This window comes from Schistocerca nitens, chromosome 4, assembly GCF_023898315.1.
Source record: "Schistocerca nitens isolate TAMUIC-IGC-003100 chromosome 4, iqSchNite1.1, whole genome shotgun sequence".
Classification (NCBI taxonomy): Eukaryota; Metazoa; Arthropoda; class Insecta; order Orthoptera; family Acrididae; genus Schistocerca; species Schistocerca nitens.
The window spans coordinates 317,595,446-317,615,189 of NC_064617.1; the positions used below are offsets into that span (position 1 = coordinate 317,595,446).

The window sequence follows — 19,744 nt, forward strand, 5'->3', positions numbered from 1 at the left end:
CCATCAGTAGTTCTAATGGAATGTTGTCTACTCCCGGGGCCTTGTTTCGACTCAGGTCTTTCAGTGCTCTGTCAAACTCTTCACGCAGTATCTTATCTCCCATTTCGTCTTCATCTACATCCTCTTCCATTTCCATAATATTGTCCTCAAGCACATCGCCCTTGTATAGACCCTCTACCTTCCACCTTTCTGCTTTCCCTTCTTTGCTTTGAACTGGGTTTCCATCTGAGCTCTTGATATTCATACATGTGGTTCTCTTTTCTCCAAAGGTCTCTTTAATTTTCCTGTAGGCAGTATCTATCTTACCCCTAGTGAGACAAGCCTCTACATCCTTACATTTGTCCTCTAGCCATCCCTGCTTAGCCATATTGCACTTCCTGTCGATCTCATTTTTGAGACGTTTGTATTCCTTTTTGCCTGCTTCATTTACTGCATTTTTATATTTTCTCCTTTCATCAATTAAATTCAATATTTCTTCTGTTACCCAAGGATTGCTATTAGCCCTCATCTTTTTACCTACTTGATCGTCTGCTGCCGTCACTACTTCATCCCTCAGAGCTACCCATTCTTCTTCTACTGTATTTCTTTCCCCCATTCCTGTCAATTGTTCCCTTATGCTCTCCCTGAAACTCTCTACAACCTCTGGTTCTTTCAGTTTATCCAGGTCCCATCTCCTTAAATTCCCACCTTTTTGCAGTTTCTTCAGTTTCTTCAGTTTCAATCTGCAGTTCATAACCAATAGATTGTGGTCAGAATCCACATCTGCCCCTGGAAATGCCTTACAATTTAAAACCTGGTTCCTAAATCTCTGTCTTACCATTATATAATCTATCTGATACCTTTTAGTATCTCCAGGATTCTTCCAGGTATACAACCTTCTTTTCTGATTCTTGAACCAAGTGTTAGCTATGATTAAATCATGCTCTGTGCAAAATTCTACAAGGCGGCTTCCTCTTTCATTTCTTCCCCCCAATCCATATTCATCTACTATGTTTCCTTCTCTCCCTTTTCCTACTCTCGAATTCCAGTCACCCATGACTATTAAATTTTTGTCTCCCTTCACTACCTGAATAATTTCTTTTATCTCGTCATACATTTCATATATTTCTTCATCTGCAGAGCTAGTTGGCATATAAACTTGTACTACTGTAGTAGGCATGGGCTTTGTGTCTATCTTGGCCACAATAATGCGTTCACTATGCTGTTTGTAGTAGCTAACCCGCACTCCTATTTTTTTATTCATTATTAAACCTACTCCTGCATTACCCCTATTTGATTTTGTATTTATAACCCTGTAATCACCTGACCAAAAGTCTTGTTCCTCCTGCCACCGAACTTCACTAATTCCCACTATATCTAACTGTAACCTATCCATTTCCCTTTTTAAATTTTCTAACCTACCTGCCCGATTAAGGGATCTGACATTCCACGCTCCGATCCGTAGAACGCCAGTTTTCTTTCTCCTGATAACGACGTCCTCTTGAGTAGTCCCCGCCCGGAGATCCGAATGGGGGACTATTTTACCTCCGGAATATTTTACCCAAGAGGACGCCATCATCATTTAATCATACAGTAAAGCTGCATTTCCTCGGGAAAAATTACGGCTGTAGTTTCCCCTTGCTTTCAGCCGTTCGCAGTACCAGCACAGCAAGGCCGTTTTGGTTAATGTTACAAGGCCAGACCAGTCACTCATCCAGACTGTTGCCCCTGCAACTACTGAAAAGGCTGCTGCCCCTCTTCAGGAACCACATGTTTGTCTGGCCTCTCAACAGATACCCCTCCGTTGCGGTTGCACCTACGGTATGGCCATCTGTATCGCTGAGGCACGCAAGCCTCCCCACCAACGGCAAGGTCCATGGTTCATGGGGGGACGTTGTGCTTAGAATACTTAAATTAATGCTTTTGATAGAAGAACATTGTGCTTAGAGTACTTAAATTAATGCTACTGTGGTTTGTGCTATAGTGGTATATTTGGCACAAAATATGGGACTCCACAAATTTCAAAGCATCCAGTAGTTGGATAGAAAGTTTCAAGAACCAACATAATGTATAAATGTCTTCAGAATTAGACTGGAAGTGTAAACATTGAGACTGATGGAGAGTATTTTTCCATGACTGAACAGTCATAGGAAGGTACAGCACCAGTGATGTTTTTAATGCAGAGGAAAAGGGCTTTTTCTTTCACCTTATACCTGACATAACTTCAGAGGAGTGAAAAGACACAGTATAAGATTTAATAAAGAGAAGCTATCTGTCTTATTATGTTGCTGTGAAACAATGAAAGTGAAACAGAATGGTTTGTTCCACTAATAATTGGAAAGGTAAAAAGTTCACAATGCTTTAAAAAGTTGCATATATTTTCAGGTAAATATACATCAAATGTGAAATTATGGGTAACATCAACTTTTTTCAAACAGTTCTTGTGTTCCTGGTGTTACAAAAACCATCCTGTTCATTGACCAATGAGCAGTGCATCCCCAAGATATATCATATGTACCTAAGATAAGTGTAGTGTTTCTTCCTCCCAACTGCACAAACCACCTTCAGACCTTTGACCAGTGTATTACAAAACAATGTCATAATACTACAATGAAAAAGGTAAAAATCTTGGGTGGTATGCATTTTGTAAAAAATGTCTGGGATTCAGTGCAAGAAAACAGTCAAAAACTACTTCAAGAATGCTAGCTTTCATCAGATACTTGCAGAAGATATCACACCAAAAAACAAAGGAATTTCAGCTGAACAGTAGCAGTAAATAATGGGCAAGAAGAAAATAATAGCTACCTTACCTTTTATGCATATGTTGAATGCGACAAAGGTGTTGAGGTCAGTCAGTCTGCGACAACTGATGAAGTCTTGTTAGAATAAATGAGAGAAACATGAAGAAATTGAAGACGAGGATGAACCATAACCTTTGCCAGTTCTTACAATATCAAAAGCTTTTGAAGCAATGGACACAGTTGAGCGATGTGTGTTGAGTTTTTAAGTTGTTGAACATATTAAATGAGATAGACAATATTGTACTAAAATTAGGACAGAATAAAGTGTCAGCTGTTGCTATATTCTTCAAACCTCTATTAAGACAGAACTATGTGTTGTATTGTACTACATTATGGCATAGTTTGGCTAAGATGTACAATACACCAATAGTTTGTTAAAATGGCAACCCCTGTTCTATTACCATTTGTGATTCACTAATGGAGTGGCAAAAAAAGAATGACATTAATGTGTATTGAGAAATGTTACTGAAATTGCAGTTTAGTGTATTATTATTTTTCCTACATCATGGGCCAGACTTGTATTTTGGACACTAGAGGCTACACTCTGACATCATGTGACTTTCGTGGATTCCAGTTGGCCAATGACAGAAATGCACGCATCCAACACATTGGATTTAGCCAATGTCACCACATTTAACACATTTTTGCTACTTGTATATTAACACACAATTTTGAGAATTGCTGGGTGGATGTTCTGAACGTGTTCCCAAAGAGGCTCATTTTGAACTATAATTTATTGAGATAGCATGGCATGAAGTATGACATTTAGAGAGCACAAGTTCCCCTAATAGGGTACCATTAATTCTACATTTTCACTGATGAAAAAACTCAAATTGATACCACTAAGTGTTCTTTGGTAGTTCATTTTCCTTATTATGTTGTTTGAATGCTGTAGTCCCTTCAAAAATGTGACAATGAGCAACCGTTGGTTGCGAAAGCTTGAATTTTGTGTGTATGTGTTTGTTTGTGTGTCTATCAACCTGCCAGCGCTTTCGTATGGTAAGTCACATCATCTTTGTTTTTAGATATAGATTTCACTCTTAGTTAGATACAGTCAGAAAGGGGGGGAGGGAGGTATCAAAGTGCAAGTAGGCTTTAATACTTATGCTCCGAGGGTTCCGTACAAACGTAATTATTTGTGTAGATAGTTGATATATAGGTTTTGATGAGTGAATTTGCGAATATCAAAATATCTACATCTACATCCATATCTTGAAAGTCACTATTCCCTACATGGCGAAGGGTACCACATACTACAAGTAATGTCCTTTCCTGTTCCACTTGCAAATAGAGAGAGGGAAAAACGACTGTCTAAAACACTTTGTATGTGCCCTAAATTCTCGCATCTTATCTTTTGTGGGCCTTACGCAAAATGTACATTATCAGCAGTAGAATCACTCTGCAGTTAGCCTCTAATGCTGGTTTATCTCAATTTCCTCAATAGTGTCTCATATTGTGAAAAGTGTGTCGTCTTCCCTCCAGGCATTCGTAATTGAGTTCATGAAGAAACTCCATAATATCTGCATTCTGATCAAACCTACCAGTAACAAACCAATCAGCAAAGTGCTGAACTGTGTCCATGTCTTCCTTTAATCTAACGTGGTGGGGATCCCAAACACTCGAGCAATATTCAATAATGGGTCACACTAGCATTATACATGCTGTCACCTTTACAAATGAGCCACATTTTTCCAGAATTCTTTCAATAGAACCAAGTCGAGCATTTGTCCAATGTACTACCAATCTGACATGTTCATTCCATTTCATATTGCTTTGCAGAGTTGCACCAAGATATTGATTTGAAGGGGCTCTATCAAGCAGCAACTTACTAGTGCTGTATTCGAACACTATTCATCTGCATTAACGTACATCTTTCTACGTTTAGAACAAGCTGGAATTTAATCACACCAACTAGAAATTGTGGCTATGTAATCTTGTTGACTCCTACAACCACTGAACGACACCTTACCATACACCATAGCATCACCAGCAAACAGCTGTTAAGTGCTGCTCACCCCATCTGTCAATAATTTGTGTGTACAGATAATAAGAATGGTCCTACCACACTTCCCTTGGCACTCTTGATGGTACCCTTGTCTTTGAACACTTGCCATCGAGGACAACATAAATGGCTCAATCTTTACATCACCAAAGGACCACAGACCTTAGTATTTGACATCAGTTTCATCTTCGTACTTCTACTTGTTCCTGAAAAGGTTCCGTTTTTATTCATTGAGGTATGTGAAAGTAGTACACTTTAGGATAGTGCATGATCCATATTATATGTGGAAGTGTTTCAGAGATGTGAAAAATTTTTTTCTTAAAATTAACTCTTTTTATAGTTTAAGAGCAATTTTTAATCAATTGAACAATACAGTAGAAATTGTGTTCAGGCCTTTAATCATCATGAGCAGTTCTACGTGCTTTGGCATGTTTTGTATAAGTCATGAGCATGAAGTTATGATACCTTCACCATGATGCCCGAATTTGGATAAGTTGCATGATGAGTTGCTACTTTGTTGAAATGTTACTGTTCCTCAACTTTTGCTTGGCAATTGCCTATAGATTCTGCATAAGTTTCATGTGTGAGCTTTTTCCAATCCATGGAAAAGTTTTCTCATTGCTTTACCTAAGTGAGTAACTAATTAATTCTCTGCTAATATGCCTGAAAACCATGGAGGCACAACCACTCCTCCCCCAGGGGATCCACAACTCTTTTGTGGATACGTGCGTAGCGAGCACGGGACCCCGAGCTGATGTGGCCTTCCTTCCTTTCCGGGCTGCATACCTTCCCTTTCCGCATCCTTCCCCATCCCCCATCTTCGCCCCCCCCCCCCCCCCTCACCTCTGGCTATTTCTTTCCCTTTCTCCCCTTCTGGGGTTCTGGTTTGTGCCTACGTCCAGAGACGGACGCTTGTAAATATACTACATTCTTCGCCTTCCTTACTTGTAAGTCTTCATCCTTCCTTGTCCTTCTCTTTTCCTTACCTCTTCTCTCTACCCTTTTCTCCGCTGCGGCGTTTGAGACCTCTCTTCTTTCCTTTCCCTTTCTCTTTTTTCCTCCCTGTGCGTGTCTGAAGGCCGACCCACGCACTTCCATGCGTAGCCGGTGACGGGGTAACGCGTAATTCCCCGCCCCGGGTAGACAGGTAGGACACGTACGTACCCCCTGGTAACGGCCAGGCCCAGGGAGGGGTGATTACCCGAGCTGATACCTTCCGAAAGTGCCGATTGGTCCCTCCGTCCGTTTGTCGGGAGGTGTGACCTGAGGTGTGAACAATCACCTAAGGCGGGTGTGCCCTCAGTGAGGGCCCCCACAAGGGAGGAGCGCGCCATCGGAGACGCCGGTAATCATGGGGGATTCTTCCGCAATGGTTTCCTCACCTTCCACTATGTCTGTTCACAAACGTAAGTTCACCGAGTCTCAGCCACAGACGGTTCTTCCATCGTTGCCACAGTTCCTTGTTGTTTCTCGGTCTGACGAAGGTCACGACTTCTCCACGGTCAACCCTTTCATTATTCAGAAAGGTGTCGACGCAATTGCAGGTCCAGTAAAGTCTTGTTCCAGATTACGGAATGGCACCCTGTTGTTAGAAACACACAGTGCCCTCCAGGCACAAAAATTGCTGCGTACTTCTCTGCTCCACACCTTCCCTGTCCGGGTGGAACCGCACCGTACCTTAAATTCCTCGCGTGGAGTCGTTTGTACACGCTCCCTCGATGGATTGTCTGACGAAGAAATTCAGCATTACCTGTCTGACCAGGGCATAATGGCTGTTCATAGAGTTATGAAAAGGGTTGACACGAACATCATTCCAACCCACACTGTCTTCTTGACATTTGACAAAGTTCAACTCCCATCGAAAATCAAAGCAGGCTATGAGATAATTTCCGTTCGCCCTTACGTCCCAAACCCTACGCGTTGCTATCGATGCCAGCGGTTCAATCACACCAGCCAGTCCTGTTCCAATCCGGCCAAATGTGTTACGTGTGGCAAGGATGCCCATGAGGGTGCTTGTCCACCTCCATCCCCTCGCTGCATCAACTGTATGGGTGACCACGCTGCTTCCTCTCGAGATTGCCCCGTTTTTTAAGGACGAAAAACTCATCCAGGAAATAAGAGTGAAGGAAAAGGTGTCGACCTTTGCTGCTCGAAAATTATTCGCCAGTCGAAAGCCCACCGTGCCTCAGAAAGGAAAATACAGCGCTGTCCTTGCTTCTCATCGGCCAACAAAGGAGGTGGCCACGCAGACTTGCGACCTCACCTTTAGTACCACGGTCGTCAGATCGGCCAGCGCAAAGATCGCCCGTTCAACCTCACCACTTTCGCCTGCCCACTCTATGGCTCACCCTTCGTCGGGTTCTGCTAAATCTCGAGCCCAAAAGTCGGACGCCAAGTCTTCGAAAAAAGAGCATACTCGTGAAGAGTTTTTACGTACGGCAACTTCCCAACCATCGGTTCCTCCTTCCTCTAAACATCATACTTCGAAGAAGGCTACAAAGAAACCCACTTCCTCTCCTTCTCCGCCAAGGCGTGTCCCATCTACAGCACCACCTGGCGGAAGTCGCCCTCGGCCGTCTTCTGTGTCGCCGAGGCGCACTGCTGGCGGCCGATCAACCGGCCGGTCGCTGGTGGCAGGAGCTGCTCCTGACCAACCTATGGATCAGGATCTTCTGCCTTCGGCTGACTGCCATTCCATGCTGTCGGTCGCAAGCTCAGAGCAGTCGTTGAGTTGACAGCGACCTTGGTCACATTCCTCCATTTTCTGTTCACCCTATGTCCATTATCCACTGGAATATCCGCGGTATTCGAGCTAATCGGGATGAATTGTCGATCCTCTTACAATCCTACTTGCCGGTCATCTTCTGTCTTCAGGAAACAAAGCTGCGTCCCCACGACCGCTTTGTTCTCCCTCATTTTCAGTCCGTCCGATATGATCTCCCCTCTGTTGAAGGCACTCCAGCACATGGAGGACTCATGATTCTTCTCCATGAAACTCTCCATTATCACCCAATCCATTTAAACACTTCCTTCCAAGCTGTCGCCGTCCGTCTTTCCCTTTCCGGATACACGTTCTCTCTTTGTACTGTATACATTCCATCGTCCACACCAATGGCACGAGCAGATCTCCTTCATCTTCTTGGTCAGCTTCCACCCCCATATTTGCTGGTTGGGGACTTCAATGCCCACCACCCGCTTTGGGGATCTCCACATCCTTGTCCACGTGGCTCACTATTGCTAGACGTCTTCCACCAAGCAGATCTAGTTTGCCTCAACACTGGGGTCCCTACGTTTTTGTCTGCCTCCACGACAAATTTATCTCATTTGGACCTTGCGGTCGGTACTGTTCCGCTAGCTCGGCGCTTCGAATGGTTCGCCCTTGATGATACACACTCGAGTGACCACTTTCCATGTGTCCTTAGACTGCAGCCTCAACAGCCATATATGCGCCCGCGACGCTGGAAGTTTGCCCAAGCCGATTGGACACTTTTTTCGTCTCTAGCGACATTCGATAACCGTCCCTTTCCCAGCGTCGACGATGAGGTCACACATATTACCGACGTTATTCTTGCAGCTGCGGAACATTCAATACCACGCACCTCCGAATTGCCCCGGCGCCCCCCAGTTCCTTGGTGGAATGAGGCATGCCGTGATGCACTACGTGAGCGGCGACGTGCTCTCCGCGTTTGTCGCCACCATCCTACTTTGACCAACTGTATCCGCTATAAGCAGCTCCGAGCGCGATGCCGTCGTGTCATCCGCGATAGCAAGAAGGCAAGCTGGAAATTCTTTATTAGCTCATTTAACACCTTCACTCCCTCCTCGGAAGTTTGGAGTTGGCTTCGACGGTTCTCAGGCGCGCCTAGTTTCTCCCCGGTCTCTGGGCTCACTGTCGCGCATGACACTTTAGTGGACCCTGTCGCAATTTCTAACTCGTTGGGTCAGCACTTTGCCGAGATTTCGAGCTCTTCAAATTACCCGCCAGCGTTTCTCCCGAAGAAACGTGCAGCGGAAGTGCGACATCTTGCTTTCTCCTCTCAAAATCGCGAAAGCTACAATACTTTTTTCTCCTTGCGGGAACTCCAACATGCACTCTCTTCTTCTCGCTCCTCCGCCCCAGGACCGGATGGTATCCACGTCCAAATGTTGCTGCATTACCTCCTTCGCCTTTATAATCGAATTTGGACCGACAGTACTTTTCCCAGACGATGGCGGGAAGCTATCGTCGTTCCTGTTCCGAAACCTGGAAAGGACAAACATCTCCCCTCTAGCTATCGCCCCATTTCTCTCACGAGTAGTGTCTGTAAGGTTTTGGAGCGTATGGTGAATTACCGTTTAGCGTGGTGGCTGGAATCCCGCAGTCTTTTAACACCTGCTCAATGCGGATTCCGAAAGCATCGATCTGCAGTTGACCATCTTGTTGCTCTCTCCACTTATATCGTGAACAATTTTCTCCGGAAACGCCAAACGGTAGCAATATTTTTTGATCTGGAGAGAGCATACGATACCTGTTGGAGGACAGGCATCCTCCGCACACTGTTCTCTTGGGGCTTTCGAGGCCGGCTGCCCCTTTTTCTTCGCGAATTTATGGCAGAGCGCACATTTAGGGTGCGGGTGAACACTACCCTCTCCCGCACTTTCTCCCAAGAAAACGGGGTACCCCAGGGCTCCGTGCTGAGTGTTGTACTGTTTGCCATCGCTATAAATCCAATTATGGATTGTCTCCTTCCTGATGTCTCGGGCTCCCTCTTTGTGGATGATTTTGCGATCTACTACAGCTCTCAACGGACCAGCCTTCTTGAACGACGTCTTCAAGGATGTCTCGATCGCCTCCACTCTTGGAGCATCGAAACAGGCTTCCGTTTCTCTCCCAGTAAGACCGTTTGTGTTAATTTTTGGCGACGTAAGGAGTTTCTTCCACCCTCCTTACATCTAGGACCCGTCCACCTTCCGTTTTCAGACGTCGCTAAATTCTTGGGTCTTATGTTTGACAGAAAACTGTGCTGGTCCTCCCACGTTTCCTATCTTTCGGCTCGCTGTCTGCGATCGCTTAACACCCTCCGTGTCCTGAATGGTACATCCTGGGGAGCGGACCGAGTGGTCCTTCTCCGCCTCTATCGCGCCTTAGTGCGCTCGAAATTGGATTATGGAAGCATAGTCTACTCCTCTGCTCGGCCGTCTATTCTTCGGCGTCTCGACTCTATCCACCACCGTGGATTACGTTTAGTGTCTGGAGCTTTTTACACTAGCCCTGTGGAAAGCCTTTATGCTGAGACTGCTGAACCTCCGCTGTCCAATCGGCGAGCAGTCCTTCTAAGTCGTTACGCTAGCCATCTATCTTCCATGCCTGCTAATCCGGCCCATGACCTTTTCTTCGACGCGTCCTTTGATGTAGGGTATGCAGGCCGCTCCTCCTCCCTACTACCCCCGGGAGTCCGCTTCCGTCAACTGCTCCATTCTCTTTCCTTCCGCTTTCATAAAACCTTCTTGACAACTTGGGGTACAGCACCGCCTTGGCTCCGTCCCCGGATCTGCCTGCTCCGTGACCTTTGTCGATTTCCCAAGGATGGTACCCCTACACTTGTTTATCGTCGGGCATTTGCTGCTCTATGTGCACAAATGACGGACGCCACATTTATTTACACCGACGGCTCGAAAACATCGTTAGGTGTAGGGAGTGCCTATATTGTTGGCGACACCCCAAATCAATTTCGGCTTCCCGACCAGTGTTCGGTGTATACTGCGGAGCTTTACGCTGTTCTCCAGGCTGCCCACTACATCCGCCGCCATCGGCGGATACAGTATGTCATCTGCTCAGATTCTCTCAGCTCTCTCCTCAGTCTCCAAGCTCTTTACCCTGTGCACCCTCTGGTCCACCGGATTCAGGACTGTCTGCGCTTGCTCCACCTGGGGGGCGTCTCGGTGGCGTTCCTCTGGCTCCCGGGACACGCTGGTATCTGTGGGAATGAGGCGGCCGATATAGCGGCCAAGGCTGCAGTCTCTCTTCCTCGGCCAGCTATTCAGTCGCTTCCCTTTACCGATCTACGGAGCGGTTTATGTCGAAAAGTTGCTCATTTATGGCATGCGCATTGGTCAACACTTCCCCATAATAAATTGCGGGAAGTGAAAGCCCTTCCTTGCACTTGGACCTCTTCCTCCCGAACGCGTCGTCGGGAGGAGGTAATTTTAGCCAGACTCCGGATAGGGCACTGTCTTTTTAGCCATCGACATCTTTTAAGCGGCGATCCTCCCCCACTCTGTCCCCACTGCTCTCAGCTGTGGACGGTAAGACACCTTTTAATTGAATGCCCCTATTTTAATCCGTTACGCTCCCGTCTACAGCTATCGCCTGATTTATCGTCGATTTTAGCAGATGACACGCGCTCAGCCAACCGCATTCTCCAGTTTATTAGTGACAGTGAAATGACGTCAGTCATTTGAAGCCTTTTTTGGGGACAACCAACCCCTTTCTGTAGTGGAGTTTTAAGCATTCCTTCTGCTTTTAGTTTCTCCAATTTTATGACTTTGTTCCCATTGCTGCTGGTTTTCAATTTCGTTTTTTTACTGTTTCCTAAGTCACGGGCTGGGCGCTAATGACCATAGCAGTTTTGCGCCCTAAAAAAAAAATAAAAAAAAAAAAACCACTCCATACTTCTCTGGGGCCTTCTTCAAATCTTGACTGGTAGCTTTTCTGTTGTCTTTGGTCATCTGAATAAGTTTGCAGTGATGTCATGCGGTCTATTTGCTCTTGCATCCACATTTCCCTTATCGTACATGACTGAAGTTAAGGCCTTGCTTTGCTGCCTGAAAAATGCTGTGTACAGTTTTTGAATACAGTAACAACTTTTCTTCGCAAAGGGTCTCTTCTCTGGATCATTAAAAAACTGGCAAACAAGATAATGAAATAATGAAGAAATATAGATATGGTGATGCTGGTAGTGATTTGACAAAAGACACCAGTCAATCTGGAAGGAGAGCCTCAAGTGGGGGACACTAGAGTGCCAGCCCTGTAGCCCCGATCTCTAGCCATCTGAATGTCACACGTTTGGTCCCTTAAAAAAAAAAGTGTTGAAGTTTTCAACAGTTCCTCTCACATGAGGATACGCGGCAAGCGGTAACGAACTTCTTCATGCTTCAGGACATTGTGTTGGCAGTTTTGTGTTGTACAGCCAAAATACGAATATACACACATTTTATTATGAATTTAAGATAAAACACACACAGAGCATCTTCCAAACAAATTAAACTCTCCCTAAAATAGCAACAACCATGAAATCAGCACCACTAAAAAAACAATTATCTGTTTAAGCAGGGCTGCAAAGTGTTTACCGCATAGTGCTACCAGTAATGAAGTTAAAGGTTGCCGCATACATTAAATTGAGTGAAGTTCCCAGTATCATGTGAGTCAATGATTCTAGAGTATGGAGAGCTAGAAAATATAAAACTTTTTGTTCTGAGTCTTGTAATTTTCACACCTCTATACCTTTTCTAAAGTCAAGCCATTAAATTATTCACTCTTGACCCACTTCGGAATTTCACTCTTCATGTTCAAAGAAGTGAAACTGGATATTGTAACTATAATGTAATTGGACAGATAAAAAATACTCACCAAGCAATGGGAGGAGCACACGCATACAAAAGTTATTAAAGTTTGCAAGTTTTTGGAGGCAGTGGTTCCTTCTTCTGGTAGAAGGGTTGAAGGGGAATGAAGAGGGGTGACGGAAAAGGACTGGTGAGGTTTAGGAAAAGGGGTAGAGTCCAGAAGAATTTGCCCAGAACCCTGAGTCGGGGGAAAATTACTGGACGGTATGAGAAGGGAGGTCTGTCCTCCTCGTACCGTCTGGTAAGCCTCCTGTGGCCAAGGGTTCTGGGTGACTTTTTCCAAACTCTACCTCTTTTCCTAAAACTGACCAGTTCTTTTCTGCTACCCACTCCCTTCCTCTTAAACCCTTCTGCTGGAAGGAGGAGTCACTGGTTCTATAAGCTTCCAAACTTTTAATACTTTTCCTGTCACCGCATGGTGACCGGTTTTTTTTTTTTTTTTACGTATCCATTTACATTGTATTTTCAGATATTGTAACTGATATAAATCATAATAGCCTAGAAGATAATGAATGTTTGTTATGTGTTTATTTGGCTGTACCATTTATGCTTCCTTTAGCAAAGATAACAGAGAGCAAAATTGATAATTTTGAACAGTGAATGCCATGAATAATGAAGCATTGAGCATTGTTTAGAGTAATTGACTTCTGTAGCAGATACCTCAGTTTGCATCAGCGACTTGTATTTCTTCTTGTTTAGCTTTGTTAGTGTTTTTCTCCACTGCTGAACAGTGCCTCCATCCCCTCTTTGTCTTGTTATTCTTGTAAAATTACTGGTTCATTTACTGATAGTCTATTTACTTTGATCTAGTTTTCTTCCATCAGTACATCTTAATTATTATTTTTACTCATTTACTTATTATCTATTTTCCTTACACACTATTTACATTTTCAAAGGGGGATGTACTGTCCCCGGGTAAGGCTAGCAGTACCATTTCTCTTTTAAGGCGCTAGATTCCTCTCTGTGGCTGTCTCCATTCCCTGCTGCCCTCTCTTGATGTTATTTTATATTAATACTACTGCTTAGCGTCACCTTTTTGCCGCTAGATGGCTCGCACTGGCTGCCTCCAGCTGTCGTATTGTAGTGTCACACACTGTCAACCAGATTTCATTCAGTTTTGCACCACAACATTTCATAAGGATTGGCAGTGAGAAATGTGTGTGCTTTCTCTCAGTGCCTGAGTATTAGTAGACCTGTTTTCCTTCATGCTGCCTTGTAATAACATGGTATGGTCATGTGTTTTGATAAACCAAATTCTCTCTGTGATGATGAATTTTTAAATTAGGAACCTGTAATGGCGCTTTTTAAGTAAATTGAATCTAAACAAAATTGTAGTTGGTTGGTGGTGTATGAGGGAAACATTCTGTATCACATAACATTCATTTTTGTTATCGTAAGTGATTAGTGTGAAGAACACTTGAAGAGAACATGAAAGAAACCCCCCCCCCCCCCCCAATACGTGGTGGTGTTTTCTTCCAACAGGAAACATTTTGAGCAATGACGATGAAATATGAGAAATTTTGATAAGAGGTATACTTCATTTTGATATCTTTCTTCAGTTGAATACAGTTTTTGTCTGCAAAAGCCCACTTAGTCATTTTGACTGGGTCATATGCTACCTAGGACAGACAAAATAAGATTAGAAAAGTAAAATTATGTGAGTCATATCGATGCTCATTTTTGAAAGAAAAAACAAGAGCTTTGGGACCCCTTTAATTCTGACAGGAAATACTACGGAATACAATAACATAAAAATTGTGATCCAGCCTGAGAGATTCGTAGAGTCCGTTCAAAAATTCTCTGAAATTGTTTTACATAGTCATTAATTCTGGAATGCTAGTTTCCTTGTCGATAGGGTCTAAGAATTTGTAGCTATGAAAATGTGTTTGAAGTTCCACTAACAATGCTAAGTATGTAATTTTGAACCATGCCTGCTGCCATTGTTGTCTTGTATTTCTTCATGGATGGTATTCCAAACCATTTTCAAACACACCAATTTTAAATATGTTGGCCTATTGGCCAGTGTGTCAATTACAGATGATTTTTTACCTCACTTTCATTTACAGAAGATAGGGACATTTAGTTCACTGTAGAAGTTTGCTAGTGGACCCAACTTCAAATTATATGCCTGTAACTGAAAAATTCCATTACTGGAACTCCTGTATTCGAGTGTCAGGCTAACTGTTTAGATTATGCGTAGTGTTCTTTTTGAATAGACAGCTGTCACCGAAGATGAAAAAATAAATAAATAAATAAAAGTTCCCTTTGTTCATAAAATATATTGACCCTCACTAACTACTGTACCACTGTGTGGATTTTGGGAGCACAAAACTGTTGCCTGAGCTTGTACCCTTGCAGTCTTCGATGTGGTGTTTGGATTACCTTTGTGGACAGACTTAGATCATTTTACCTTGCATGTATCATGACAAAATTTATATTCTATGGTGTCAACCAAAAGTATGTTTATTGTAGTAAATGTAAAATATGATCAGCAAAATTGTACATTTGAATCAGTAGAAGCATCTGTTTATATAAGTAAGTAGGTGCTCAGCAAAAAATTGATTCTTATTCAGTTGTATTTCTGAATTTTTTGTTTATCTGTTGTTTGTTTGTTTCAGAGTATAGAATAAATGTATTGGCTCCAGTTCACACACTATAGGAAAGTTGAGAATCACAATGAGCATGTCTCATTAAATACCAACTAAATATAGCTATTTCTTTCAGGTCCTTTGCCAGGAACAGTTGCTGATTTTTGGCAGATGGTTGTGGAAGCTCAGAGCACTCTAATTGTAATGGTAACTCCAGTTGTGGAACGGGGTCGCATAAAGTGTCACAAATACTGGCCTGCCCTAACACAAACTTTGGAATTATCTCATCTACACATCACATGTACACGAGAGGAGACTGAACCTACAGGCAGCTTCATATTCAGAGAATTTCGACTCACCAATCTTGAGGTAAAGTAAATTTGTCCATTCACTTGTTAGCCAGTTGCTTCAGTGGCAGCACAATAGTAGGATATCTTAATGTGAAAGTGAGTGCATGTCAGATGCATTGAATGTGTTACCCTATAATCTGTACTTAAATTTGGTAGAAAATTTTTCAGTCTATGTTCATGAACAGAATTAAATGAGTTACCATGTTTGAGGAAGGCCAGAATAAAAATACTGTGGGATCATCAAGACCAATAGAAGGAATCCGTAAGGCAGAATCCAGTTTGATTTGTATGAATATTAAATAAAAGATGCAAAAGAATGGATAAGGAAAGGTGCTGTTGGCATAATTACTTCTGATTGTTAGTAGGGACAGTGTTTTGGGTGAAAGAGAATATTTCTTGCCAAGTGGAGAAATGCAAACAAGCCAAGCACAGAAATTGCTTTTCAGACATTGCAGATGGACCTGTGCCAATAGACACCATAGTTTACTATGCTTGAAAAATAAATGAAAAAGATATGGCTTCAGCATACAAAAAGTACAAACACGACCTATGCCTGAGATGACACATATCACCCATGTGAGCTTTTGATGAGGCAGGAACCACAAGACCTGCAGTAGAATGCCATTCTATTTAATTTCCTGTACTATCTTTGCCATAGTGATGAGAAAACTTACTTGGTGTTGAAATACGAACAAACTTTTGTCAAGCTGCTTGAATGCAGAGAACGGAGCAACAAAGAGATGTGACATTGTGTCAACATTTGTGGGTTCACTGGTTGGTGAAAAGTGAATCTCATAATTGTAGGTGCTGTGACATGATCTCCTTTTATTTACTATGTTGCAATAGACCCAAAATAGTTAAAGTGTGACTAGCGATCCATTTGAAGGTGTGGCTGGAATTTTGCACAATAATTTATTTTCTTAGAGGAGGACAGAAGTTCTGTGGTATAGGCTAGTTGTGAGTGGGGGCTAAAAATATATACTTGATACATGAAGAAACAGGCCGAGTTGCTTAAGATATATTGCAACAATCCATGGGTGCTAATAATATTGAATACTAATTGTTAGAAATGGTAAGGCTGAAGGGTGTGTTGATCATTTCCAACACTGTGAACCTTTATCAAGAGGTATTTGTAAGTATGCATTGGTTAGATCGGTCTTGAAGAGCTTTCACCTACAGGCTTGTATTGATAGTTGCTTCGAAGTCACCAGGGGGAGAGGGGTAGTTTGTTTGGGTTTCTCGATGATAACCAACAGTGTGCCGCCTTTCTTGGCGTGCTTGGTTTGATAACATATTCTTGTTCAGGCTGGTCTAGCTCAGATTTCATACTTCCAAAAAGTTGGAGCGGACTATGCAAGGAAAAGTTGTCAGGGTCTTAGATATTAAAGGAATCATTTAGAATTTTTCTCAACCCTGACCCAGTGGAAAAAAGGTCTTACAATTGTTTCAAGAGGGTACTTGTAGGCTGAAAAGGGATTATTTGCAAAATTGTAAATTGTAAATAAAAAAACAAGAAGTCATCTAAGCCAAAAACTCAGTTGTTGGCTATCGAGTAATGCTGCTGCTGTCTGTTCTGACATGATGTGTAAAACAGTTCTGTTATGAAGGTAAAACCTGAGCTAGCAGTGTGTAGATGCTACTGTGCTAAATTAGAGGAGGAATCTGTGAAAAGAACTGAACTCAGACATTGTGAAACCTGAACTGTTGCTACATTTTTAGGGAGCTGTAAATGCTAACTTCTGGTCATAATTAATTCAAATGCATGTGCTATTGACAACTCTTATTCGAAAGTAGATTTGGCAGAAAAGAATGCTTTGTGGCAGATTACCTTGTCAGAGCAAATCAGGTAATCATTCCATGAATGAGGCACTCTGCATAGGATTGTTTACAGTGAAAACTACCCTCTTGGCTGAGGTTGCAAATGTCAGTTGCCCACATTAACCCTTTAACCTCTGGTGACTTTCCATAGTTCTGGAGCAACAGAAAAAGATTTGACAGGAAAATTGTAGTGTAGGATGATCCAGAGCAAAAGCAAGGTATTCAACAGGAATACTGAGACTTCAGACGTGAAAACAGGAGAAATTACATCCAATGCAAAAGTCATTGGGCTTGTGAACTTGTCCGAAAATAATAGTGCTGAATGCACATATCCACATTGCCTGCAGCTGGAGGGTTAAATAAGATTTCTTGGCTATTTTTTTTTTATGCTGGTGGTCTAACATGACATGGCACTTTCACTAAAAGTGTTTCCGTGGCAGGCTATGGATTCCATATATTGGGGTCTATCAATAAGGAAGTTTGTTCCTAAAGCAAACTGCAATCTAACCATGGTTAAAACACTATCTGAGGATTTCGGTTGTTAACCTTGAGTGCAGCAAAATGCTGGTGCTGCCAGTGAATCTTCTAGTTAAAAACATCCCATGTCTTGGGGAAGAGTGGGAATGCAGGCTGGGACATGCTGCTCCATGGCACCAGTTCCTGAGGCAGCTGTTGATGTAGTAATTCCATATAATGCCTAGGCAACTGCTCCTGTTGTGCCTAGATTTGCTAAAGTTGTTCAGCCTGCCGTTCCAAGTACTTCAGCAAAGCAGAGTCCATATCAACTAATGTTGCAAATGCACAGAATTCCATAACCTGTGGTTGCAACTTTCCTGGCTCAGTTGCCAGTTATTGCAGAAATATGTTATACAAGAAGTAACAGTGCAACCAGTAACAAGCAGGTCATTATGAACAGCACAATTGTCACTCTCAGAAATTTAATGAGGGAAGTCGTGGGGAATTACAATGTCATTATCAGGTTTAAGTGCTGACCCAAATAGCTGCCATTGGAAAATCCAAGTCAGCAGTACACTAGCAACAATAGTGTCAGGTTGAGATGTCAATGAGGAAGTGGCAGAGTCTGCACTATTTTGCCTTGTGTACCAATCAGGTGAGAGGGCTTGTCTACTGGAGATAATGGTGGTGTTGCTGGTGTGAAGGACTTCCCCATTAAAAGGGAGAGGTCCCTAGTGGTGTGATAGACTTTTTGAAATCGTCTTTACAGTTGCGAAGGTTAAGGATGCAAGGACTGCTCCCTGCAGCCATTCAACCTGGTGAGCCCTCGTTTGTTAGTAATTAAAGGAGGAAAAAAACTGGAATTATGCTTGATGTTCTATAGCTGTGAAAACGTAAATTTTAGCAGATCGGTTGCATAGCATAATGATTAAGGTGTCCGCCTCCCATGCAAAAGGTTGTCAGTTTGAAACCCATTGGGTGCTGTCTAAATTTTGTATTTTTAAATCTTTAGATTTCATTTCTACCATTTTATTACCCTATATTTTTGACCATGTAATTGCACTCATTCTCTGCGTTCATCACTCATTCTTTGCGTTACTAATTTTGTTTTATTTAAAATCATTTCTTTTGTATGAATCTTCATATGTGTTTCTTTGTCCATAGTGCAATTCAAAAAATGTACATACTGTAAGGAAACATACATTTTCGACACCATTGCACAGTCGGTATGAATAATTCATACTTTTGTTTTTTAACCGATACATCGGCAGTTTCAAATATTTAAATAAATATTATGATAGGTAAATAAGAAAGAATTAAATTAACACGGGCAAAGGTTCCAAGTGGAAAAAATGAAAAGAAGAAAAAATGAGCAATTGAAAAAGTTAATACCATGATGTGATACAGGAATAGAAATCAAAAAATTACATCTAACCCAGTTAATTGAATAAAAATAATGAACTAAGTCATTTTGATAAGGATTTAAAAATAAAAACAGATAGCAGCCAATGAGTTTTGTGCTGACCACCTTTTGCATAGGAGGCCAAAACCTTAAACATTATGCTGTGCAACTGATGTACTACATACTTCATAATCACAGCCATAGAATATCATGCAAAATTTCGAAATTTACGTTGTTGATTACTCACAAACAAGGGCTCACCAGGGTGAATGGCTGCAGGTTGTGATAACTGAGACCTAAACCTACATCACCGTATAGAAGTAAAACACATTTGCACACACATGCACAATGCTTACTCAGTTGGAATTACTAGCTGTAATTTAAGAGTGCATAATTTTTGTAATATTAATTTTTGCAATTAAGGGAGTTATGATGTATCCTTAGAAGGTTCTTTCCTGCAATAAAACGTATTTAGATTACTTAACAAACAAATTTAGAATGCTTATAAGTATTTGATAAGGAACTGAACCAGACAAATATGAATTGCATAATCTTTTACATGGAATAAAGATGCTGATAATAATGATAGAGGAAAGATTTGGCAGTCATTTGGTGATGAGACAGGCACCCAGACATTGTATTTTTATATTTCGTATACAGTTTTCCATTACTGAATTCATTATGTTGAGTAATATAAAATGTCGTTCCTCACTTAGTTTAGAATATAAATGATTTTGAAATAGATC

The 19,744-nt window shown here is 42.2% G+C and overlaps 1 protein-coding gene across 3 annotated transcripts in view; it reads left to right on the plus strand.

Moving 5' to 3' along the window:
- LOC126253310 (tyrosine-protein phosphatase non-receptor type 4) overlaps positions 1–19,744 on the plus strand; it is a 204,204-nt gene that overhangs the window by 149,211 nt on the left and 35,249 nt on the right. For all 3 annotated transcript variants that reach the window (XM_049954542.1, XM_049954544.1, XM_049954543.1), the window contains one exon: positions 15,109–15,341. In XM_049954542.1, coding sequence (XP_049810499.1) covers positions 15,109–15,341 — 233 coding nt within the window. The remainder of the gene's footprint in view (positions 1–15,108; positions 15,342–19,744) is intronic.